The 27894-nt window shown below is 39.2% G+C and overlaps 1 protein-coding gene across 1 annotated transcript in view; it reads left to right on the forward strand.

Moving 5' to 3' along the window:
• Window positions 1-27894, forward strand: part of LOC116060479 (CUB and sushi domain-containing protein 1-like) — a 366236-nt gene that overhangs the window by 155084 nt on the left and 183258 nt on the right. The window contains exons 7-9 of the mRNA XM_031314040.1: window positions 16792-16873; window positions 19743-19867; window positions 26026-26147. Coding sequence (XP_031169900.1) covers window positions 16792-16873; window positions 19743-19867; window positions 26026-26147 — 329 coding nt within the window. The remainder of the gene's footprint in view (window positions 1-16791; window positions 16874-19742; window positions 19868-26025; window positions 26148-27894) is intronic.

Below are 27894 nucleotides of genomic sequence, written 5' to 3' on the forward strand. Positions count from 1 at the left end.
TCAACTATTTTTACAATTCAGTTTATTACAAACCAACCAATGATGCAAATCAACATCCTTTTCGCAATTACTTCTCTGTAATTAAAACAGGCTGAAAGAGCGATCTAATTCAGAATGTACTATTTGGTATTCTTTGTGTGTCATTGTGTCAGCCCCCTGTACAACCATCATGTTTGATACCAAAAGTCGTACTCATGAGCCTTTATTTTGTTTCTGTTATGAGGGTTTGAAGAACTTGTCAAGCCTTCCTTTGACACACACAGTAAATTTCCCTGTGCTGGTATCAGGATGATAATCTGCTACAGCCCATAATAAATTCAGCATAATGACTCACATTCTACTGGCTGTATCTATTGCTTCCTAATAGATAAGTCCTTGCATTACTAATAGATAAGTCCTTACATTATCAATTTTAGCTTTTTATATTTTAACTTTCTAAGTTTCAAGTGAAGTCTGGAGGTTTTGTGTTGGAATTCTTCATGGCTGAATTTTGTAGAATTGGAAATGTGCCCACCGCATCATATTCGTTCCCTCTGAAGGTGCAGCCAAGAATCCAGAAAGTAACAGTGGAGTCTCCATCAGGTGAAGTCATTAATGGGTACATTTTTGACAGTCCACATCTGAGACATATTGTATGCCAGTCGAGAAATAGTACATTCCTATGGCGGACATTATTGAGGGCCAATATATGTAGCTATATATGGAATATACTTGCAAAAAAAATGCAAAGTGTCCCTTTCAGTTTCTGTCTTACTACATTCTTTCCCATTCCGTTCTCCTGTCCCCTTTTCATGTGCTCAGCTCTTTTATTTGAAAAATATCCTACATGTCATTTCAGTGGGATTTAAGTAGGTGTTGTCATGCCTTTCACCCTGACGTTTGTGACATGGTGAAAGACACTTTGTGTACTTTTACAATTGTACAGAGAGAACAGTTTTAAATACAAAGCATGACTATGGGCCCTATTTTAACGATCTGAAACGCAAGTATCAAATGCCAAACGCAAGTAGCTTTGAGGGCTGATCTCGGGCGCTGTTGCTATTATACCGGCGGGATAAATGACTCTTGTGCCCGATGCAAATCTAAAATGGGTTGGTCTGAAGTAGCTACATTACTCATAGGTGTGGTTTGGGCGTAACGTGCAATAAACCAATCAGAGCGTTATCTCACATTCCCCATTCCCTTTAAAAGCAGGCGCGTTTGTTCCATGGCGGATTGCTATTATAATGTAACAAAAACATACTTTCCGATGTTTTGGGCTCACTCTCACTGAATCACGAGGTTATGAATGCATGGTGATATTTTTGCAATGTAGTCTAACATTAGACCGGGATTACCTCACTATAGACGATGCAGCTCTTCTGTCTCTCCTCTCCCGTGCTGCTGCTGGGACATTTGGGTTAAGTGGCATCGGCACATGCAGTTCAACATCACATCTCCTTAAGTCCTCTAATATTTCTTCATTTATGTCATCAACACATCCATGATTCATGGAAATGTTGTGTAAAACAAGGTCATATTTTTCCTTGTATTTATGTATGGTTTGCAAAAATGGAAACTGCTGGGTCCGTGAGATGAGAGAAGCAAAGTGTATGCGCGGTGTGCACACTCTACATTACGGCCAACCATGCGCCCTTAAAATAGCATCTGAATAACGCGCCACTGACTTTAGACTAGGTTTTTCCTGGTCTGTGGCGGAATTGTTTTCTGAAACTGCAAAATAGCACTAGGGAACGTTTGCGCCGGAACACGCCTCCTCTTTTTGCTGAACCGCCCCCGGGATCTCAAGTTCATTCCCTAATTTACCGATGTGAGTCTGTGGAGGGAAAAGTCCGCTGTGCGTCGGGTGCAAAATAGGAATGATACATGCGTTGGTGTACAAAGTCAATTGTGCTGGGTGCAAGATAGGGCCATATATGTCAGAGTTAATCATGAGATTAATTTGCATTTTGAAGCTGTAACTTAAAGGAATACGTCACCGTTTGTTGAAATAGGGTTATTCAACGTCTCCTCTATATTTATATAGGTGGGCAAACACATTTTTGTCTCAGTGCATGCATTGCCTTAGTCCGGCAGCGCAGCCGCTAGCTTAGCTTAGCATAGTGAATGGAATCCTTTGTTGCCGGTTAGCAAGTCGTGAGTAAAAGTGACCCAACAGCAACAAAAACAAAACCTAATTACTTATTGTGGCCTGCGTATTCACAACGAGTACAAATAGCAATGCAGATTAAGACTAGACGATTTCCTAGGCAGATATTGACTTGGGACTATATTGGGTGGAAGTAGGCTACAGCCGAAGCACTGCTACTCAGGCGCTGAGATATCACGCAGCAACTCTGTGTGAGTACAGGTCTAATAAGGGTCGATCTATCCCATAAAATGACCATGCGTCATGTTTACAGTAATCACTTACTCTGTGGACAGCTGTTTATTGGGTCCATTCAGCGTTTTTTTCCAGTTGACTTTATCGCACTGAAAAAAAAGTCGAGGACTGCCGGATGGATCAACGCTGAGAAATCCTTGGTAGCTGTGACACAACTGCAGGCACGCTCATTTCAGTCGGCATATGTTGGCATATTCCCCCACACTCACACCACCAGATCGTGTTGGCTCTCATCCTCACGTCCTCGGGCTGTTGAGCGATCGCAACCTCCTCCTCCTGTCGTTCTATTTCCAAAGCACGCAGCTCCTCTTCTGAAAACTCTGGTTCGTAGAGGTATGCTTCTGGATCTTGACTGTCTGAGAAGTCATTCTCTTTGTCTCTCAAAAAATCCGACATGTTCATCACCATTCACTGTCTACTGTAGGAATAATAGCCAGCTAATATTCACGCCAGTGTGTTGACGGAAGTTTTCAGGTGCTGCGTGATATCTCTGTGCCCAAGTAGCAGTGCTTCGGCTGTAGCCTACTTCCACCCAATATAGTCCCAAGTCAATACGCAGGCCACAAGAAGTAATTAGGTTTTGTTTTTGTTGTTGTTGGGTCACTTTTACTCACGACATGCTAACGGCAACATAGGATTCCATTCACTACGCTAAGCTAAGCTAGCGGCAGCGCTGCCGGACTAAGACAATGCATGCACTGAGACAAAAATGCGTTTGCCCACCTATATAAATATAGAGGAGACGTTGAATAACCCTATTTCAACAAACGGTGGCGTATTCCTTTAAGTGCTGTAAATTAATAAAATCATTTCCCACTTTTGGTCCAGTGAAAATACCATTAGCCACCCAGCCAACCAAGTAACATGAAGGTGAATGTACTTTTTTAAGGGGTAAACAGGATTGACATTGTCCTCACTTTGTCAGAGAATGTCTCAAGAGTAGTACACCATTAGTTTTTTTTAATGCTGGCAACTAATGTGCACAGTAGGTGTCAGTTTTTGTGGTTTATTTTGGAATTTAGGCCATTAAAAAAAACCTGAAGTGGCTGTGTTTAAGCATTTAAGTTTTTGCTTGAAAACAGCAGTTGATATTTAATAGGTCTCATTTTAAAGGCAAATAAATAACTGAAGTTCTTCTGTGCGTATTGTGTTTGACTAGTTGATCAAAATGGGAGGTGTAGAGTACTGTGGCCGACAGGGGCAAACGCCCTGCAACTTAAGAAAACACAAGCAAATAGACAAAACACAAGCAAATTAAGAAAACAACTTCATTAATTTGACAACACATGCGCAGCATTCAGCAAACGCACTGCAAATACACACAACACAACCAAATACATAAACGCACTGCAAATACACACAACACAACCAAATACATAAACGCGCTGCAAATACACACAACACAACCAAATACACAAACGCGCTGCAAATAAAAAACGATGCAAAAAGAAAAGCACACAAACCCCGAAAACAAATGCAACAAAAAAACGCTGCAGATCCAGATTACACAACGGAAGTTCTCCAGGCCTCTAGAGGGAGCAGCTAGTGGAACAGCTGGATTTTCGACCCCACGGGAGGAGAGAGAGAGAGAGAGAGAGAGAGAGAGAGAGCCGGGACACATTCAATCTCAGAACGGTGTGCAACTGTGTGCAACTTATGATGATAGACTGTAAATATTAAGTCTATGTTTGAGATATGTTTTCTCTCGTTTGGTGGGTGTGTCTCGGCTCAGGTCACAGGTGATACTCAATCAGCAGAGACGTCTGTAAACTCGTGGTAATAAAAAATTTAAAACTGCATCAGCGTTTAATGTTGACGTTTGTTTAAGCCATATTACATGAGAGGGTTTAATTTCGAGGTCCGAAATTACTGAAGTATAGGCCTCCTCCAAGTGTAATATTGTGATTATACAACAACGGTTAACAACAAAATAAGTGAGCAATCTGTATTCATATTGTGGAGCAATTCGCTCTTGAAATACAAAAAACAGACAGGATTTATAGTCCCTCCCTGTTAGTAAACCAGCCAATTTACCGTGGGATTTATCAAACTGAATAAATCCCGGCCGCAAACATAAACACAAAACTGCTTTGCCAACTCCATCGTGTTGTAAGTAAGACATCTGCTGAAAAAGTTATTGTATTCATTAGCATGATTGCCGTACTGTTTAGTTCACAAACATCACAAGTACGAAGACATAGCGGACCACCGCGAGCTTTTGTTTTGAAAAGTCGAAGCTCGGGGACGGCACCGGGAGGGCATGAGACGGGAGTATAGACTGTATATTATTAATATATTATATTATTAATAATAATAATAATAATAATAATATGAATATAATATACAGTCTATGGACGGGAGGGCACGAGACGGGAGTTCTCTTTTTACTATGCAGCCATACCCGACACTAATAAAAAGGCAGAGCGCTCCCCGTGGGGTCGAAAATCAAGCTGTTCCACTAGCTGCTCCCTCTAGAGGCCTGGAGAACTTCCGTTGTGTAATCTGGATCTGCAGCGTTTTTTTTGTTGCATTTGTTTTCGGGGTTTGTGTGTTTTACTTTTTCCATCGTTTTTTATTTGCAGCGCGTTTGTGTATTTGGTTGTGTGTATTTGCAGTGCGTTTATGTATTTGGTTGTGTTGTGTGTATTTGCAGCGCGTTTGCTGAATGCTGCCCATGTGTTGTCAAATTAATGAAGTTGTTTTTCTTTTTGCATCGCTTCTTTTTTCGGGGTTTGTGTGCTTTTCTTTTTGCATCGTTTTTTATTTGCAGCGCGTTTATGTATTTGGTTGTGTTGTGGTATTTGCAGCGCGTTTGCTGAATGCTGCGCATGTGTTGTCAAATTAATAAAGTTGTTTTCTTAATTTGCTTGTGTTTTGTCTATTTGCTTGTGTTTTCTTAAGTTGCAGGGCGATTGCCCCTGTCGGCCACCATAGTAGAGGCCTCAGGAGAAATAATTCTTACCTCAGTTGCAGCTAATGGGAATCCAAATTAACTTAAACATTATGTTGACCATAAGGCAGTCAAACAATGAGTCTAATGATGAATGCCATTAATAATTCTACAAATGGCAGACATATTTCTTAGCAGCTTGGAGACACCTCCAAAACAGTATTCAGATCATGTGATGGAGGATTTTAATTGTCACAGAAGCCCAAGCTCATACCTCATCCATTCCTTAGCATTTAGCTTCATAATAAAACACTCATCAATAATTTTGCTGATTTACACGCTCAGCCAAGCATGTGCTGGTGCAATTAACATTAGTATGGTGTTTTGTGTGTGTGTGTGTGTGTGAGAAAAAGAAATCTTATGCGCTTGTGTGCTTCTTCGTGTGTTGTGGCAATTAAGATTAAAACTGGTATGCTCTGTGTGTATTTGAGTGTGTGTGTGTGTGTGTGTGTGTGTGTGTGTGTGTGTGTGTGTGTGTGCGTGTATGTGAGGAGTTCCCGGGGCAAATCAGTTTATTACACACACTTTCTCTTTTACTCTTGCTTACACAAACTAAGCATGCACACACAGATATGCAAACACACACATATAAAAAAGATCAAGATCAAAGATGTTTCCACATGAGAGAATTGCCTGAAGTCAGTCTGCTGAGCCCTAAGCTATTGCATTAGCTTGTTACGTGAAGGGTCAGCTAACAAAAACACCTTGTTGTGAAGTAGCTCTCTTATCACAAGTAACCCTATGTGGATTTTATCATGATGTTTAAGTAAAATCACAGTGATCACCAGTGGTTCCGTATGTGCTTAAAGACTATCAAAAGTATAGCTTTCCCACTTGTAAAATTATGGCTGCCCTGTAGAGAACATACTTTGTTATCTGTTATCACAATGTGGAGCCAAAGAATGATGATAATGACTATAACTGTAACTGTGTAGTCCAAGGCTCCCTTCAACTTCTGCAGCCCTGGACCTAAATGAGCCATTTAGTTTCTCACCATGGGACCCTTGCTCATTAAAGCATACTAGCATTTTTATCATGGGGATCAAAACTGCGGAAATGTGGATTTTCACATTGGGTCGAAGGATCAGTGAGTTTACCGCCAAGTAGTTCAGTTATAGGCTATTAGGCTGGGAACAAAGATCATTAAAACGTAAAAAAAAATGTAAAGCCAAGGTCCACTTTTGGTCCCGAACCAGTCTTTGAACAACACTTCTTTACACTGTATGACTCCCAGTGGTAATATTATAGCTGTATGGCAGATAATTATGCTATATATAATCATTACAAAGAACCAGAGACTGATGATAATGAGTTTTACCTGTCTAGAGAATGGAGTGCTTATGAATCATAATCTAAATGACTGTCTGTAACAGCCTCTAGCCTATATTAAACCACAGTCTAATAGGCAGACTCATATGAGAATAAGTTTAAATCAGTTTGAGAACGGTCTGTTTATGAATAATTCTCACTCTGACTATTGATTAGAATTTTACGTGATACTGAAGAGAGATGGATGGATGGATGGATGGATGGATAGATGGATAGATAGATAGATAGATAGATAGATAAACTCTGAGAAATAAATCCGTAAAATAACAGAAAAAGTTCTAGCAGCTCATTACCCGGACTTTGTCCCGTGATTAAAAACAGAAATGTTGTGTGTAGCTGCAGTTAAATTACAGAACATTTTCTGTTATTTAAAGTTATCTTACACAAATCTGCTCAGTTAATACACTTCTGAAACATAATCTGTTCTTTAATTAATTTAAAGTTTGAATGCTTTTTTCAACACTTTGAACACTTTTAGTGACGCTTTTTACAAGAATGGTGTTGTGAATAGCTCACTATGTTAATTGTCAGAATAAAGGTCCCATAATGCAATTTGAAATGTAAATAAACAGAAATACAAACTGGAATCAAGTTCTATGGACAATTTCTGTTAAAATATACAGTCATACATCTGTTAATACACAGCTATTTCTTAGAGTGTAGATACATAGGAGATAATCCAATAAAAAGACATAATAAGAGTGGTAACTGCAGCCCATCATGTAGTTGCCCTCTCTCAGCGGTAACATTAACTTACTGCTGAGGTTGTGTCATAATTTCAGAGAGGGTGAAAGATTGTGATTAAGGAGTTTTACTCCCGAGACAATGACCTAGAACTGTAATGAATCATTGTGTGAGTGTGATTTCTAATCAGTGTTTTCTTCATGATTGTCAGGCAAGGTGGTACTGGGCTGCGGTCTACTCAAATGAAAGCTATCACCACTTGAAATGTGAAAATCACACGATGGTACAGCACCACAGCTGAAAACATTTGGGAAAGCCTCACAGTAATGCATCAGAATAATAGTTCATACTGTGTTTCATCACACATGGCTCTGACTCAGCATCATAACAAGTGTATTATAACAAGTAGCATCATAACTAGCGTATTTATGTGGATAAATCGTGTGGGCTCAACACAGTGATGCTGGGAAGATGGCTGCAGACTCCAGCTCTTGGCTTGATTGACCTGTGAGCACGAGAAGGTGGAGGAGAGAGAGAGGGCAGAGTGGATAAGAGGCAACAAGAAGAGCAGAGGAGAGCAGCGGAAAAGAGCATATCAACAAACTGCACTTCACACATCTCTCCTCATCCAGCAGGCATCTGAGAGCACTTCAAAGACCCTTACCTGAAACACATGGCAGCTGATTACAGACACACACACACACACACACACACACACACACACACACTCTCCCACGCTCTCCCTGCATCTTTCTTTGTCCTTGCACCCGCTCTTATTGTCTGTTTGACCACAGTTTCTTTTGTAATGGTTCATCTGTCGGCTGTTATAACAACTAAACTTTTGTGCTACATGGCTTTGCATTCTCAATGCATATGTCTCTTATGTTTATCCGTCTTTACGTTGCCCTCTAAGCCAGTCATTTTTCATTTTTCTCCAATTCCCCAAGCCAGTGGTTTGTAACTCTTTCTCTTAAGAACACTGTCTTACAACAAAGAAAACAAAACTAACAGCAGAAAAAAACTAAAACTTTATCAACAACCTTAATGTAAATATTCGACATGGCCTTGTTTCATAAGCTTGATCCTGTTTTTATGACTCTGAATTGACCAACACCTTGTACTGTAATGTAAACGTTTTGTTAGTGACACCTAACCTTCTCCTATTTAGACCAAACACTACAGCTCATTTCAGTTCACATCAAACTGATTAAACAACAGAGAAAATGGTAAATTCTCATTTAATGTACGACATTTTTGTGGGAGTTTAAGTTTGCAAATTATATTCTTTCTTACCAACAGAATGCCTCAGAAGAGATGAACATTTTTTCACCATCATTTGACAATACAGTATGTGATACCTTCTGTTCTTTTGAGAAGGATAAAAAAGTGATAAAAAATGAATCATCTTTCATCATTATATTTACAACAGAAATGTACATTATTCACATTTAAACTTAAAATTGTCTTTATATTCTAAAAGGATTTATTTGCATGGACAGTTTTCCAGTTTGTAAATTACTGCTGGGTCACACCTTCTTGAGTATTTATGATGTTAATCTTTCATGATACACTCAAAAAGCAGTGTCACATCTAATCTGGTTGCGTTAAGGGCTAATGGTGATGGCAGTAGCCACATACAGTAATCTCTTTATGCTTGTTGGCATGTGCAATACTGTTGTAACGCTGGCTTGTAAGTGGGATGTTTCTTTAATTTCTTTTTTAATCTTCATGGGAAAATCACTTCCCTTTACAATTTATACATAATACGCAAATTTCATAAAGTAACAGAAATACAAAGATGAATAAATCAACAAGCAAACAAACGGCAGACATACATCCAAGCAACTGGATGTAGTTTTTAATGCAATCTAAGAGGAGACCTCAAACTTTATAAAACAATACATGCCGACATTCTTGTCTTTTTGAGGGCTAATGGTGATGGCTTTAGCACAGTGGTAGAAGAACTACTCAGATCAGCACTTTACATAGTTATTGTATAGTACAGTAACTTCATCTGCAGAGTAACTATTAACTACAGCTGTCAAATAAATGTTGTGCATTATAAAAGTATAGCATTTCACTCTGCATTATAATGGTGTAGAAATAAAAAGTTGCATAAAATAAAGTAAGTAAGTAAAGAACCAAAGTAAATATATTTAGTTATATTCCACCACTGCAGAAGCTTCATAGTCTCTTTATACTTGTTACAATGTTGAATACTCTTTACTCAGTGGTCAGTGGGCTCTTTGAAATATGCTTTAAAACACTGTTCCAGAGAGCCAGTGGCGTTACGAGCCAACACCGGGCCCTTATGCAGGATTATCAAGACGGGCCCCCCTACTACAGCACGTGATGACGGCACAATGTCCACGAGTAGGCTACGATGAATAGGACAGGATAGGATCATAAAGACACAGCATATAAGAGATGAGATGACTGACAAAATCAGGAGTAGCCTACACGCACCACCACAACAAAAAACCTGGTGAATGCGCACCATAACACATGAAAAAACACACAAGGGCAGTCCCTCCAGGAATTCGCGGCCTTTTTTTTTAGATTGTTGTGGCCCAAATTGCCTGTTTGTGGCGGGAGCTTTTGTAAAAAATTTCGATAAAAGTTGCGATGTCTTGTATGTTTGTTGCAATGAAGTTGCGGAAGACAGTGAAAGTTGCAAAAAACTTTTTTGTATAGTTCTTTAAAAATAAAAAGGAAACTTGTTTTGGGAAGAATAGTAATTATTACTATTAATTAATTACATTAATTAAAATGGCTGGTGGATTTAAGACAAAAAATAATTTATTGAATCAATCAAATTTGAACATATGTGTCAGTGGCTTGTTGATCTTTACATTGTTAGTTAATATCCTAACCTGGCTTGGGACACACATTTGTACAGTTTGATAAACATGGGACTGCTGGGATTGTCGAGTAATGAAAATGTGATAGGGGGCCCCGGCTGTCAATCAATATCTTCCAGTCACGCGGGCCCCTGATTGGTCCGGCCCGTAAGCACTGCTTATCCTGCTTACCGATAGTTACGCATCTGCAGAAAGCTATTATTTTACAGCATGCAAAAGTATATTGAACAGTTCATAGGTAGCATATATTAGGGGTGACTGCATAATGAAAACTTTAGTAGAAATGGCAAGAAGAACTTACCCCCAATTTCCACTGGATGCGTAACGGCTGCGGATCCGCTCTGGAACGAACGGCGGCGGAGTCATTAGGTTTCCATTAAAGTCAATGTGTGTATTTCCACTAACTGCAGAACGGCTGTGTTCTGACTCCGGCACAGCTCCGGCGGTCCGCAGCCCTCCGGAGCAGATACGCAGAGCTTCTATTTTTGCCGGACGCCGGAGAGCTCCGCAGCAATTTAGCACACGGCAGATAGTGCGGGACAGGAAGTCGAGCACAGAAACAAAATAAACATCCGGTTAATTTTCAAAATAAAATACGCCATGCTCACGGCGGATCATATTTCCCTGCACTACACCTTGAAAACACAGCACAGAGTCGTTTCCCCTCTACTCCTCTGGATGGAAACAAACTGTTGTTGGTTTTGTGGTTCTATTCTACGTGAATTCGCGAGATCTTGTGGGTCCTTGTGACTACATGGCCGCAGCCGTGCCGCAACAAATCCGGACCTAGTGGGTATTGGTGGACGGTGGAGCACGGAGCCGTTCCGCAGCGGAGCCGGTCCGCAGACGTTCTGCATTCAGTGGAAATCCGGAGTGAGTCATTTAGTAACGGCAAGAATAGAAGCTCTGTGTATCTGCTCTGAAGGGCTGCGGATCGCCGGAGCTGCGACGGACGCAGCCGTTCTGCAGTCAGTGGAAATACACACATTGACTTTAATGGAAACCTACTGACTCCGCCGCCGTTCCGGAGCGGATCCGCAGACGTTCCGCAACCGGTGGAAATTGGGGGTTAGTTTAAATCCTGTCTATAGAAGCAGGCTGCTGACTTGAAGTGTATTCTGTTACAGACGTCAGAAATGTCAAACATGGGCGCCTGGATAGCTCACCTGGTAGAGCGTGAGCCCCATGTACAGAGGCTCAGTCCTCGCAGCAGCGGCTGCAGGTTCAATTCCGACTTGCGGCCCTTTGCTGCATGTCATTCTCCCTCTCTCTCCCCCTTCATGTCTAAGCTGTGATATCGAATAAAGGCCTACCGTGCCAAAAAAATAATAAAAAGAAATAAAAGAAATGCCAAACATAGTACATGGGCACCAACAAGAAAATGAATCACTTTTTACAAATTCCTAAAAAGTTGACTTTTAGAGATGAAAGGTTTGCTGAAGACACTTTGATGATATGGAAATTATATTATGCATCATAAGCTTGTGTTTAAACGTTGAATGGTCTTTTAAGTGCAAATATGGGATTAAGTCAGCTTGAGGATTTTTGACATCAGCCCAGCAGTATTGCCAGATATTTGGCAGCTATTTTTTTCTATAACAATCTCATGTTTTTTGCATGTTCTGGATTGGTTTCGGCAATATGAACCTTTGTATTTGATGCCAATGAAAGCCATTTGAACATGAGTGAGAGAGAAAGGGATGAGAGAGCACGACAGAGAAAGTGTGTTTTTCGAGTGTGTTTATGTGGTGATTTTTGGACAGAACATCAAAAACACAGCAGAACAACAAGACAGCTTGTTCTGTTTGCATCATATCCCACACAAACACGCATACACAGCGTCTCTACGCTCACAACCCCTCAGCACACACATGAGAAAATTACACAAACGCAGCAAATCATTCATCCATCTTTTATGCTAGGATGCACCACACTTCGGCACCCCTTTGTAAATTGCAGCTAATGTGTAGAGAAAAGCGGAGTGAGCTGAGAAGAGCTGAGAACACAAAAGTAGAAGGAGTTAGTGGGAGCAGAGGCAGATGAGGAAGACAGGAAGAGAGAGGCAAGTGGGAAAGATACAAGAAAAGATGGACAGAAAGAAAAAGAGAGATGCTAAGAGATCAGAAATTTCGCTTTCTCCAGGATATTACCTTTTTTCCCTTTGTGCTATTGTAGTCCCTTTTCAACATTCTCCTAATTTCCATTTTATTTATTCTGTTCTTCATTTCACTTTATTTTTAGTTTTTTTGCTAACCATCATTATTCATCCACAGAGTTAGAGCTGGTCTAAACTGGTTTCTGTCATGTTGCCTGGTCTCATTTACATTTACATTATGTTTTAGGCATGCAGCAGATGCTCCCTGCCACAGTGACATCTAAAACCAATGACAGATCCCAAATATGAGCTGGACAAAAATTGCCATGTGTTTTGCGTTTGTGCTTTTTTGAGGAACAGATAAGCTCATGCAGATCAATGAAAAAAAAAACACGAGGGAATAAGATGCTTAAATGTGAGAACTGAGGACAATTCTCTTCATTAAATCACTGCACATGTTGGTTTTAAATTCGATCACGAAAGATGTTCTGTCATTTATTTTTTGTGCAAAACCTTTTTTTTCTAACAATTTCTCCCTGGAGGTTTTTATTAAATCTTCATGTCATTTTGCACACTGCATGTTTGAATTTGCTTATGACCTACACAACATTTTGAAAATTCAAACTGTATGACTTGGTAGTTTTATGTAAAGTTTAATATTAAGCTGTAAAGTAACTAGTGAATAGCCTATAGCTGTCAAAATAAATAAAGATAATCAGAAAAGTAACATTTTTCTCTGTAAAGAAACATAAAATGGAAATGTTAAATTAAAAAGAAAGAAAAGTAGCCTACGGAATCATGATAATTACAATGCAGTGCACGAGTACAACGTTACTTAGTTAGTTTCCACCACTGCAAATCCCCTGCTTTTGCCTAGAGCAATCTGTCAAATTTCTTAGTGACATCTGGCGGAATAAATTAATGCTCTGTTCAGGGACAAGCTAAAGGTCACAAGGTAGGAGCTGTTCACAATTGTGTTTCTACACATGTTAACGCCTCACAAATATTAACGTTAGCTTTTTAAATGCATCTTGACCTGAGACTTGTCAGGCTGTGGCTTTACTGGCAGTAACGTTAGCACTTTGTGGGGGAACAACAACTAAGACTGACTGAAATATTGGCTAAAGAAACACTAAACTCATGTAAGTTGATTCATTTCATGAAGAGAAAAAAAATCTTTTCCACTAATTGATTTTTGTGTTAAACAGTTAGCTAACAGGTAGGTTACGTACTGTAACATTAGCTAACTTTAACGCTTCAGGTGTGGTTTGACTGCTCGTGACATGCTAGGTTTGCAATAAGCTATAGCAGGGTTCTTCAACCTTTTTTTAAGCCAAGGACCCCTTAACTGAAAGCAGGGACCAGCCACTACACAGTGTTGGGAGTAACGGCGTTTAAGTATAACGGCGTTATTTTTTCGGTAACGGAGTAATCTAATTAATTACTTTTCCCATCGTTGCAACGCCGTTATCGTTACTGAGAATGTAAAGTGGCGCGTTACTACAATTTGGTTGAATGAAGCGCGAGGTGTCAGGCTTTGGCTACACATCAGCTGCCTGGAGAGAACAGGGGTGGGGATGATGACACCGTTGCAAATGCGATGATGATTGGCTGGGTGGGCGGATGCCCTGCTCACGCTGTCTCACTGCACGCTCTGACTACCGCTAAACACAAGACAGCGACAATGTCGACGAGCCAGGGAAATTCAAAGGTAGCGTTCTCGAATTGGAAGTACCGGCACTACTTCTCGCTCATTGAAATTAAAGGCAAGAATGTTTATGTAACATGCACGCTATGCCCAGGAAAAAATACTTTATCCACGTCTGCCTCAAGCAACTCAAATCTTATGAAGCACCTCACATCAACACATGCTAACACGACACTTGTTGCTGCTGCTAACCCAACCCCAAGCCCAAATGCAGCTAGCGTGAGCTCCAGCAAAGGAGACGGAGCCACTCTGTTAAAACAAGCAACGCTCGATTTTTCTGTATATAGTGTTTTTATTCTTCAATCAGTTAATATAAACATCTTTAACGTTAAAGATGTTATAGAACGTAATATCGTTATAGAACATACAAAATAACGTCACAGTTACTTTGTTGAGTAACTAATTACTTTTACAATGTGGTAACTGAGTTACTAACTCAATTACTTTTTGGGAGAAGTAATTTGTAACTGTAACTAATTGCTTTTTTAAAGTAAGATGACCAACACTGCCACTGCATATATTGTATAAAATTAAGTTGCATATTAAACTGGGCCTACAATAGAGTTCAGGGCGACCTAAAGCCTTTATAGATACCTTTTATGATGCATACAATACTAAGCTATTAAAATAGCCTAATAATTGTTGGCATGATTTTATAAATCAGGTTTTAATGTCAAACATACATGTGGTACAGTGAATCCTTAGGATGAACTGTATCTGTGGATGGCCTTAGAGACTACCTTACCTATAGGCCAGTACGCCTATCATAAGTGGGGATTTATATTTGCTAATTATATGTTAGATTCATTTTAGGACTTTTTAATTTTTGAAAAAACTTAACAATAATTTGGAGACCCCCCTGGAGTGATGCAGAGGACCCCCTTGGGGCCCCGGACCCCTGTTGAAGTTCCCTGAGCTACAGTATTTAATGTTAGCTGCATTAATAGCTTTCCATGCTACTTTTGAAGTAACGTTACGTGCAAAAGGTTCTTTGAAATGGTGAATCAAGTTAATTTTGTTTAGGCTAGCTACTGATGTAGGAAGAACTTCTTAACATTTATCATTTAGCTATAGGGCCTAGCCTATAAGTTATCTTAATGTATTATCAATTTGGTAGCCCTTTGGTAATAAGGTTAATGTTACACTTCAATGGGTTTTTTTAGAGGTCATTTGGTTGCTCTCTAGTTATGCTGCTGTGAGGACACTTGTCATCAGCGTGTTTTTTGCTCACAGGCTGTATGTTATTCAACTTTTCTTCTCCGTGTCACATATCTCTTGACATTACTTAGATTTCTTTTTTTTCAACTACTGTGTAAAATCTGCATAACATGGAATTTGTAAGCCTATGTGATTATAGCATCTGATTATTTTGATGGCATACATTTTTGTTTGTAGAAGAAATTAGACAATCTTGGTGAACTACACTTGTTTTTTGGCTTGTATTTTATCCAGTTCAAAATAAATAAAAATTACAAGACTAGAATACACCGCCTGTAGACATTTTTCACTAACCTGAAGCCCAAGCCCCACATAGTTTGTTACACATATGAGAAGCCATCATTGGAAACTGTTTGGAAAAGGGAAGACACTTTTAAAACCATAGATATATGTAGGCCTACATTGCCATACATCACCCATACATTCATTCTTATGAGAGTTGAGCTTGTAGTTTAGACCAGTGGTTCTCAAACTTTTTGACATCAAGGGCCCCCAAACTGACACAAATTAGACCACGGACCCACCTGATGGGATTTTTGCTTTTAGATGTTTTATTACAGAAGAAAGTCTATGAAAGCCATGACCAAAATAGTCATACATTCTGTCATTGTGATACTTAATAATAAATTAATTAATTTATTATTAATAAAATAAATGATTCCACTTTTTGCTGGGGACCCCCTGGAACCCCCTCAAGGACCCCAGGGGGTCCCCAGACCCCACTTTGAGAACCATGGGTTTGGACCACAGTCTATGGTTCGGACACAAACACATTTGACAAGATGGATTTTCATGTGATACTGTATGTGATCCTGTGATTCCCGTGGGATATCGTGATATTGCGAGAAACCAGCTGCCGTGCAAGGTAACTTTCACAGCAGACATTTTGGCTTTTCAAGTTGAGAAATACACATTTTAAAATTGTAGTTTTTTCTGCATTTTCCTTGATAATCAAGCAAGTGGATGTAAGATGGAAGTATTGAAAAAAGGACTTGTGTCTTTTTCTCCAAATTGCGCAGCCCTATTCCAAATCGCATACTTTTTCTTTTTACTTTTAGTACTGCAGCTGCCCTTACAAACCACATACTGAACCCTGACCTTGCACATATGCTGTGCATAGGATTGTGGGTCAGAAAAGTCAGAAAAGCACAGGAAAAAGCTTTGTTTTCATATTTAGGTCTGTGTATTTTTTAAACATGTTCCAGAGTCAACTGAGAATAGATTTTATTTTTTTGTAATTTAAAGGCTTACTGCATGCCTCATTTTGTAAATTATCAACAGTTGGATCTAAACACGACTTTCATCACAAATGAAAACACTCAGATGCTTGTGATCACAATAACAAGGATGATTTGCATTCCCTCTCACCTTCCTCTTACTGTAAAAAGTGGTATGAGAAGATGTTTAATGATTTACCTGTCAGAATAATATGATGCTGTGTATGCTTCCAAAGATTACAAGATGTCCCTAAAGTGTGTGAATATATCATTATCAAATGCACATCCATAACCTTAAAAAAGACAGACACTGCTTACCATATTTGTTTTCCTTTTTTTATTTCAGTGAGTCAAAGCGGTCTTGCTGGGGATGTTTGTCCAGATCCTGGAGTTCCAGAAAATGGCAAGAGGATGGGCTCAACTTTCCAGTAAGTTCACTTTATTCCACACTCAACTGCTCTCAAGTCACTCCGAGTCAAATCAAGTATCAAAAACACACGCAAGTGCCTTGCATATTGTTGATCTTTTGACCGGCACACGGATCATTTTTGTATGTGTGTCAGATGTTTAGAAACCAGACTGCAGCATATTTTCTCACTCTGCAATGGATTGCAATTGCAAACCTGGCACAATTCATGAAATCAATTGGATGATATGGGAGAAGAGGGATGTTTGCTCAATTTATGTGCATTTTGTGCTTGGTTTATGTGGTGCTGGTTTATTTATACAAGTCAGAACAGCTTGGTTGTTGCCAGCAAAAAAATGTGATAATCAGAAGGATCAGGAGAACTCCCGGTGGGCTGGTATTTCTTTGGACCGATTGACTTAAAATATTGAGCCTTGCTGCGGACTGAACAGAGTTGTACTGAAAACATACAGTATTGTTTGTTTGCATATTGACAATGGGTGCAGTAATGGACTCAAACTGAACTGAGTTTACATCTGATGGCTTCTCATGTTTGAAATACAGTAGGACTGTATCTATTTCTCCAGATTATTTTGAGGTTACAGAAATTGTGACTTCAGGGTCCCGTTCAGATTGTCAGCTATTTCTTTAAAAACCACATTGTGTTTAGTTGTCTCTTCTCTCTTCTTCACACATGGACATCCTTTAACTCACACACTGAGATGAGTGCCACTTTGCCACTTTGTTCTTGTCCCAGAATCAGTCAATGAGAATGGAACTTCCTCACCAAAGTTCTCCATTGTTTTTCTGGAGACTGCAGTGTTGTGGTTCATGTATCATCATGAATAATTTCTGTCTGTTGGGGATCTGTTGTTACAGCTTTGGCTTTTTAGATGTGAACCACCTTACGTAACTTTCTGTTCATGTTCATGCACACACACACACACACACACACACACACACACACACGTGCAAACGCATGCACACACGCACGTACACACACACACAAACACACACACACACACACACACACACACACACACACATACACATTCACACACACACACACACACACACACACACACACAAAATGACAAAAATGTAATTGCATTGGAATTTTGCACGTGTGCCACAGTGCAGGTAATGAGTGTTAAAGCTGCATTTCTTTTCTTTCATATCAGTTTTTTTACTGCAGGTCTGAAACTACAGTTCTCCTCAGCCGTTATAGGCTGAGCCTGTGTTGTTCACTGTGTGTCCTTGTTTATAGTAATCTTTAATTATCTTCTGTGGCTCCTCTGTCCAGAGATGCACCGTTAACCATCAGTTTTTACAAATTTACATTACTAATCACTATCCAGGGGTCCACATTACTTGTGTTATACATGGGATCCATGTATGGTAAGGAAGTAGGATCTTTACTAATAAACAAGGACTTGGTGGTCACAAGGATTTTTAAATGAGTCACTCCATGGTGTCTGCCATCTTATCAGTAGAAGGGAAGACATCATTTCATTTCATCAGGAGTGAGCAATTATAAAATTATCACATCTCCCTACGACTCATCCATTTAACATCAGTAGCAGCTAAATTGCTCTTATGTTTCTCTTGTGATTATGAGAGAATCAATATGGCCATTCCATTTTTACCTTTTTCTGAGACTATTTTTAGGCCAAAATAATTTTAAACGATAATCACCTTTTAATCTCCAGCTTCTGGTGTTCTTTTTTACTATTAGCAACTTTGGCTGCACAAACTCTGTAGGACTATTAGTGGAGTTTGACTTAGTGAAAGGTCATTACCTCTGTGTGTGTATATGTGTTTGTGTGTTCATCTGTGAGTGTTTATGTGTAAGTGTGCATGCATGTTGGCATGGATGTGTTTGGTGTGTGTGTTACAGGTTTGTATCTAATCATCATTAAGCTCCGAGATGCAGGCGCTGGAACAGAATTGTGTAGTGATTAAATAAAACAGGAGAAATGGAAAGAGAACATAGCTGCAGAGAAAAGAAAAGAGTTTTCACTGTTGGGCAGTGAAGATGTGCGAGATGGCTGTAACTTACTGTGTCACAGCAGTTTTGATTCACAGACAACTACATACACAACTGCGAGGGAAAGGTTTTCGTTCTTTTCAAGGAAATAGCAATAACAACAAAGTTTTCTTTCCTGTAATTGTACATTTCACAGTGAGCGGCTGGATGGGAGGTATTTTCAGTGTCATCAGTATCGCCGAAGTAGTAGAAGCTGTAAAGTGAATGACCCAACTCTCCGTGACAAAGGCACTAACAGAGAGATTTAGCCAGGCAATACAACTCTACAGTGTTTAACAACAGGGTGGAGCCACTCAACAACCAGAACCCTACGTGGTGAATGTTTGGCCAGGTGGTAGACTGTGGTGTGTATCAGCAGGGAGGAGACATTAAGCTTTACAGACAAGACACCATGCAGACTTCCACTCAGATGGCTGAATGTCCCTCTCACATTAGACAGCGGGGTGTTGGAGGGAATGACGAAACAAGAATGATAAGAACAAATGATGAGAGCGAAGGCGAGATGAGTGGAGAACAGAAAGGAGAAGAGAGCAAAGGAATGCAGACAAAAAGAAAAAAATGTGTGGAGAAAAAGTAAGGGTCTTACAGAGAGAGAGGAATTATAGATCCTAATTAGATAATCTGTGGGGACGGTTGTTTTCCACAGGGATCTAAAAGCCACTGCATCATTTAGATCATGGCCATCATTCATACATTATTTCTACAATTATCTTCCTTCCCTTAAGATGAAGAATGTCAGAGGTCTCTGCAAGTATCACCTTTATAAAGTGGTGAGTGCTTGAATCAATGTAACTGTTATTACAATTTCTTAAAGTGTTGTTACTGTTGTGTCCCCTTAAATTAGAATTGGATCCAGCGTCCAGTTCAGTTGTGATGACAGCTATGTACTACAAGGATCTAAAAGTATCACCTGCCAACGAGTCACTGACACACTGGCTGCCTGGAGTGACCACAGACCCATCTGCAGAAGTAAGTTTCACCTGTCATTCCCTCTGAAACCTGTTAGGACTTTTTAGCTGTGCATGCATTAGCAGCTGAGCTTTTTATACAATGGGTTCATTTTTACTGCCAGGACAAGGACACGTCTGCTGCTTGGAATCAATGTGCACCATGTCTATTTTTGTTTAATAATCATTGTACTGATTTGGCTGCATTAATTAACGGAGTACATTTTTATATAACATCATTGATAACAATTGCATCACACATCAATGAAATGAGACAAATTACAGATGCATATATGACGAATTATATGCGTAAATATGAAGGAGAACTATGGACATTTTCATATTGCATTGCAACTATCACAGCATTCCTTCAATATCAGTATGTCATGATATTTACTTAAGCATGCAAAATCATGGTAAAAAGTGAACTGTATTTTAGTTTTCCATGGACATCCATAGACTGCATTTATATAGTACCATATATTTACACACACTATCATATATTGTTATACACTGATGCTAGCGGACATGTCAGGCAAGGTGCTGACCTGCTCATCTGGGATTCAGTGTTATGCTTAAAGACACTTCAGCATGCTGTTAGGGGGAACCAGGAGTTAAACCATCGACCCTGATGACCAGCTATTATCGGTCCAAGGTTAAAGAAAATGATACCCTAACTGTCATCACTGCTGTAGGCGATGTCTCACTGAAACTAGACTTGAATGTTCATCATAAAGCAGGAGTATGTCACCCAAACGCAATGTTATGACTCTTACTGTAAGTGTGCTTTTAATAGTTCTTGGATAACAGTGGACTTCCATTGCAGACAGCATGTGTTAGTACAATTAATTCATTGTTAGTTTTTGTTTCTTCGGGGGTTTTGTGAATGATAAAAGGATAAAATAAGCCCATCCTTTGATATGGTACTTACTGTTTACTGAGGACACCAGCCTGTTGTTCCAAAGCCACAAAGCCCTGATGGCAAAAGCTTGTTCACCTTCAGTCATTATCCTGGACACTGAAGCAGTCACAAGGTTCCTGTCGGAGCTCTTCTGGCAAGGAATCCTCTGCTCAGGTGGGATAAAAAGGTCAAACTAAACCAATTTATTATATATATATATAACATAATACAGTACATCATTTTGCCCTTATTCATGCTAAAGTTTGCATACCCTTTTTAATGCTGCAATACTTTAGTTTTTTGGAGTACGGAGGATGAGGTTTTGTTGGGGAGTCTCACAGCCTGAGGAAAGAAGCTGCTCTGTAGTCTGGTGGTAGGGCAGCGGATACTTCTGTATCGCTTGCCAGACGCAGCAAGGTGAACAGGCTGTTGCTGGGATGTTGCTGGGTATCCTTCGGGCTCTGCGCAGGCACCTTGTCTCACCAGTGTCACAAATGCTTGGTAGATTAGAACCAATGATGTTCTAGGCGGTTTTAATCACCCGCTGCATAGCCCTCCTGTCCTGGGCTATACACATCCCATGCCAGTTTGTAATGTTTCCAGTCTACATACTGGGAACTACTGTATATTCTCAGAAGGCGAAGCACTGCTACTTCTGCTACTTGGGCGGAGTGATTTGCTCGCAGCACCTGAGAAGCCCCGTGGTGAGGAGCAGAGTGTTCGCCTGGAGTTCGCTCAGTTGCTGCAAGCAAATCACTCCGCCCAAGTCTTCACCTTCTGAGAATATAGTTCCCAGTATGTATACGGTTAGAAGATGGCTGTGTCTCATGTGACCTTGTTATTTGTACACACTGTGACTATACAAATCACAACATGTAAATAGGAAAATGTTGGCATTATTTTGTCACTTATTGGGAGCAGTAGGCTAGATGGAGCCGGTTACCTCCAAGATCTGTGCTAAGCTAAGCTAGCGGTGGGTGCGTCAGACAGAGTTACGACACACACGGAGATGAGAAGGGTATGTATGAACTTATCTAACTCTGGGGGTTACGGTGAATAAGCTAAAGTCCCAATAAGTCGGCGTGTTCCTTTAACAAGAGTCTGGGTATGTTATTTTGCTGGTATTTGCTAATGCAAAGGCTATACTATCAAAGAACCATAACAAATAATATCAATGCGATTTACATTTTGTTTTTTGTTGGTGTTAAAATTATCATTCACTTTCTGACTGAATGGCTGAGTGACTAAATAAATAACTGTGTGAGTGGCAGAGCAATGATGCAGGGCCTCTCACTGCCCACATGTTTGCTGACAATACCCTGTTGGGTTTATTGCTCCACTATAAAAAGACAGACAGACAGCATGCACCCCCAACTGCGCGTGCACACAACACACACTTACATTGACAGCAAGTGTCCAAAGGACAATGTCACACACTCATCATAGCTGCAGCAGTATTTGCCTTGAGCTGTGTGTGTGTGTGTGTTTGACGGACAGACAGTCCCTGTGCTCAGACACACACTATAGGGTCCCTGTCACATCGTATTATTGTGTTAGTGTGTGCCTGTTTTGTGTCTACATGTCTGTCTGTGACTGCAGGAACCATCCTGACTTCATGATACTCTGAAGGCTTAGTGACACAATGAGAGAGATGGAAGGACGTGGATATTATTTCCACAAAACTCGCAAAGCTTATGTTGACGTTTTTTTTTTTTGTCAGGTGACCTTGAACAATGATTGTTAGATAGATTATTGTTGCAGTAAATTGGAAATTGGAGGATTTCTTTTCGGTTTGTAATCAAAATGAAAACAGATTCATAAACATGTATTAACTAATATTTCTGATTTAATCATAAAATACAATAGAATAGAATGGACTGTCCACATTAGTGAAAAATGTGTCCATATGGCAGTTCGTTAAAATATTACTGACAACACTGTCTCAGAGTAATAAAATAAAATAATAAAAAAAACAAAAAAAAAACAATATGACACAAATTGAGCAAGCCAATTGCCTGTGGGATAAGTGGCTTCTTATATACCCTCTTTGTAGCCACTGAATCAAATGCATCTATAGTATCTAATTTAGAGGAATTGCTGTTTGTGCCTAAGTCACAGAATATTATTATCCAACTTTTAGTTCTGTGGACTGGAGCCTCCTAGCCTTTTTTTTGAATTTCTGACTCAACCACATATTGTGGTTGTGTTGAGTCTAATCGTAGCTATCGGCACCCTGCCCTCGGCAGCTGTTTTCAGCAAAAACTATATACTAATGCTAAAGACAAAGTGAATAGAGTGTGGGTGTTTAGTAAAAGACAGTCATCTCTGAACTAAACTAGAGAAACGTGTTTAAAATGATGCACAACACATCTACAGTTGAATGTTTTCATTTAAATTGTGCAGCAACACATATACAGTGGGTGTTGGATTTCACTCAGTATGCAATACATTTCATATTCCTTCAATGAAGTGGTAAAAGCAGATACAGAAAATATGTATGATATTTTCACACTGTGCAACAACTTGTTTTTCTTACTTTGAAACTACGGAAGATTACATTTTAGGGGAAAATCTGAATTCAAAAGGTGAATTTTAAGTACGACAAAATGGCAAAACTAAGCGTCAGCTGGAAACTGGTTGACAGTGTCCTGATATTTTTCATATAAACATCTGCAATTATGGAGAGGAATAAATACAACGAGCGAAAGAGAGAGAGAGCAACCAAAAGAAAGAGAGAGAGAGATTCACATTATGTTTGTTACGCACAAACAGCCAGGCAAAGGTTAAAAAATCCTATACTGTAGCTCTGGTGTATTGTGTTATCTGGTGTGATCACTCTCCTGGGATTTAAACACATGAGCCTCTCTCATTCTCTACTGAGACTTTAATGTTAATTAGAAGCTGGTCTCTGGGATGAATCGCCATGAATGTGTTTCTGTGTATCTGTGTGCATGTGTGTGTGTGTGTGTCCCTGGGTGTAACACAGTGTGTTTCAGCTCTCTTTTCTAATTAACAGGCAGATCAGTCATCTGAGGTCCTCCTTCTCTCCCTCTCTCTCTCTCTCTCGTGGTATTTTCTGTGCCTCTGTCTCTTCTCCTGCCTCTTGCCCTTCCTCCTTGAGTTTCTTTCCTCTTCACATTATTATCTTTCACCCTCTATACTCTCTCTTTGTGTCTTTCTAACCTCTCTCCCTCACATCTATCCACTTTGTCTCTCAACCTGTCTGTATTTGCAAACTTTTTTACTTTATTATTTCCACCCATTTTTCTTGTCACCCCCACTATTGATCTGTTTAATTCTTATGTCCTTTCTTGTCTTGATTGTTTTTGCCTCTATGCCATTGGCCTTCCCTTCCTCTAATGGAAGTGATGGCTTCCAGCAAAGGCATTATGAAAGATAAAGGGCAAATATATGATCAGATAAAACTTCCTCTGCAATAGTGACAGTGCTTGTTAACTAAAACTGACTGAAAATGTCAAGTAAGCCTTTTAATATTTCTATTTCGAGAGGGGTTTTTAATGGTACTTTTGACACAATACACTTTTTTGCCAAATATCTCCTAAAGGCAATAACACATTGGTGACTTTATGAGGTACTGAAGCAAGAAATATTACCTTGAGTATCACACAGGACAAAATCAATATGGATAAAATAGAGCACTCGGAAGGTTATTTTGAAAAATACTGTTGATAATGGGGATCTGCAGGCTCTTCATGAGCAAAGGTACTAAAGGTTTTAGCAGCAGAGTTTGGGGTCAAATATTTTGAAATAAATACCTATCTTTACCTGATACATATCTATTTCTAAAAGGTAGGTAAGTTATATTGTTAGACAGTATGTTATTACCAGTGTTGGGTGTAAAGCAGTGGTGGAATGTATTAAATTAAGAGAATAAATCGTTATGCAAGTACTTTTACTTTTAATACTTAAAGTACATTTAAAATCAGGTACTTTTTACTTTTACTTAAGTAGGGTTTTCATTGTTGTACTTTTACTTTTACTAAAGTAAATATATCTCTGGTTATTTGTACTTTTACTTAAGTACTGAGATTCAGTACTTCCTCCACCACTGGTGTAAAGTAACACGTTACAGTAACGTGACTACTTTTTCGGTTAAAAAGTAGTGTAACACGCTACTACTGAAAATCTGGTAACGAAACGTAGTTCATTTTGGTTTAAAAGCCTCTGGCTTTCTCCAACGCACAAATACATCTAGATGTAGGAGAAATGTAGGAAAGAAAGAATTACTCCGACCACAGCCCAGAGTACTTTTTTCCATTGCACAGGGCTCTAGGTTTTGTACTTATACCAAGTTATGCATTTTTATGTTTGTAGCCACTGCAAAATGTTTTTGAAAGGCAGCACTCCTGTAGAGAGTGGATTTGTGGAGCTCATGATATTCCCTTTTTGGTACAATTGGATCCACTTCCTGGAATAATTCCCCTCTGTCCTCTGCAGCATGAATATACTGCACGTGGTTTTTAAAACTTTTACATTGCCACAATATTGAAATTTCCATCCGTCTTAGTAAATAGATAATGGGAAGTTACTTTTTTTTTTTAATGATTGTCTTATACTCTGTCTTAGTTCTGGTGTTTATCCCTTTCAGTCATGATGTCATGACAGATTTTGCACAGTTACTGTTTGTTATATTTCACTCTATCAACCCTTCTGTAATTACTATATTTTGTGTGCACACTGTTTTACAATGGCCAATTCTATATCAGGTGCAGCATTCACCTTCATTTTTAGTATTTTAGATAATAAAGTTAACATTTTTATTTGTGTCATTATCTTAAGTGAGAGGGATGATGAACACAATTATGGAAAAACCACAATTGATAATTCAGAAATACTTTGTGATAGGCTACTCGTAGAGAGAAGTGTTTCATCTTTGACTGATGAATGACCAGTTAAAGGTTTCACATCAGTGTTTACTGATGAACTGTAAAAATATTAGTAAAGTCGAAGAATAACTCTCAAGCAGTGAAATTCTGTGCAAAGAAGACATGAAAAAGGGATGCAGGAAATTTTAAGTCTTTGATTTCCTAAGTGTTGCATTGATCATTTAACATATGTTCAACCACAAATATGACAATGAGATAACTTTATGTGTGTGTGTGTGTGTGTGTGTGTCACTGCCACACCCTCTCTCTGTTATTTCTCTTTGTAAGGGTAAGAGGCCATTTGCAATCTGCAAGCGTAATTTTAACTACCACATTCATCTTTTTTAAAACCTCTGTCGTTCTGTCTCTCTCTTTTGCTTTCTTCCTCTGTAGCTCGTACCTGTGGCAGCAATCTAAGGGGCCCCAAAGGGGTCATAACTTCTCCTAACTACCCTGTTCAATATGAGAACAACGCACACTGTGTGTGGGTCATCACTGCAATGGACTCTGAGAAGGTGAGCTCATTTTCATTATTGTTGTCCCTCTTTAATTCACCAGGCATTTCGATCAAATAAGTCATTATAATCTGACGAGGGGAAAAAAAACTTTTACACCTTGAATGTATTGAAGTAAGCATTGTTCTGTTTTTTTTGTGCTCTATATTACCCAGTCTGTGTTCTCCACTTTTTTTTATTTAATTGGTCAATAATGTTAAATATTGGCAATTTATTTTATATATATATATATATATATATATATATATATATATATATATATATATATATATGCGACTGCAAGAGAGGGGACACCTGTCAACCATGTATCTACTCTCTCTTTTGAAGATTGAAGATGAATATTACGAATATGTTATTTTTTTGAAAATTTTCTGAAGGTGTGGGTGTGTGTAACTGCATGATTGTTGTCTGAAACATTACATTAATGCATACAGAGCCTTCCAGTGACAAATAGAGATTAAAAAATGAAGTGGATTGTGTCAGGAGAGGCGAAAAACAGACCATGACTTTCTGTAAAAAAGTCTGTAAGCAGGACTAGAAACTATGACACAATATACACAAATATTGTCTTATGTGGTCCAGTGTTGAGAAAATCGAAGGGCTGTAGTATTAGGCTTCTTTTGTTTTCCTGCTTTTTGACTGAATTCTGTTTTCATTACTAAACTCATGGTCACCACACCTTCTCAATTTTGTGAAGGCAACTTTGTTGTTGAGTCATTGTTGTATAGACATGAATAATTCATATACCTGCAGTACAACATCTCAAGTCTCTCTATCTGCAGTTTCTTTTGTGGTATTATCTTCTGTCATCACAGTCTTCACTTCTCCCCTTTCCCAGCTCCTGTACTCTCTGCTCTCCACTATTTTCCTCTGCTTACCTTTCATTTCTTCCTAACATCTCTGCTCCTTACTCTTTACTTCTCTGTTCTCACATCTCTTCCTCATCTACTCTGCTTTCTTCTCGACTACTTTATCATTCTCTCATCTTCTTTCCTACTTTCACTTAGATTTGTCTAAAATGTGAAGTTTTGTAGACGGTGAGAGTAGAGAGATGGAAATGCAAAAAAAAAGCAAGATGGCACAAAGCAAGAGAAAAAGAGAGGCAGAGAGAAAAAAAAATTGGGCTGATTGTTCAGCTAGCTACTTCATTATTAAAATGTGAGTGCCAGGAAGAGAAAAAAGGAAAAAAGACTGAATGTCCAAGCAGGTATTTGACATGTGGCATTGAAGTTTTCTCTAAAGATGGATGGAAATGGAGTCTACTCACCTCTGAGCCTCCGAGGGGGTAGGATGGAGAAATGGTGAGATAAAATTGAGTAGAGAGAGCGAGAAAAGGGGGAGAGATAAATAGGCATTTTGTTCTCACCTCTGTGTCTCTCTGACCTTAATAGAGAGAAATGGCAACATAAAGCTATGACAAAGTTACACCCAAGTGTTAATGTATGTCTGTGTAGATTAAGCTCATTCACCTATCCATGAGACTCTAATGTTTTTGTCTCTGTATTTTGAGAAAGCATTTTTCACTTTGAGATTTTTTTTTCAAACAAGCATCTGGCAGACTTGACTGCTCTGCGTCTTAAGAACATTTTTTGGAAGGGACATTATCTTTACAGCCATTGCAAAGATGTACCTATTCAACAGCACCTATTTTTAAGTGTCTAGCAAGAATCAGAGCCATAGGTAAACTGAAATAATTGACATGGCTGCAAAAGGCTGTAAAAGTTTCATCATGACAAATGTGCCACAT

The sequence above is a fragment of the Sander lucioperca genome, chromosome 3 (genome assembly GCF_008315115.2).
Source record: "Sander lucioperca isolate FBNREF2018 chromosome 3, SLUC_FBN_1.2, whole genome shotgun sequence".
In the NCBI taxonomy this organism is placed as follows: domain Eukaryota; kingdom Metazoa; phylum Chordata; class Actinopteri; order Perciformes; family Percidae; genus Sander; species Sander lucioperca.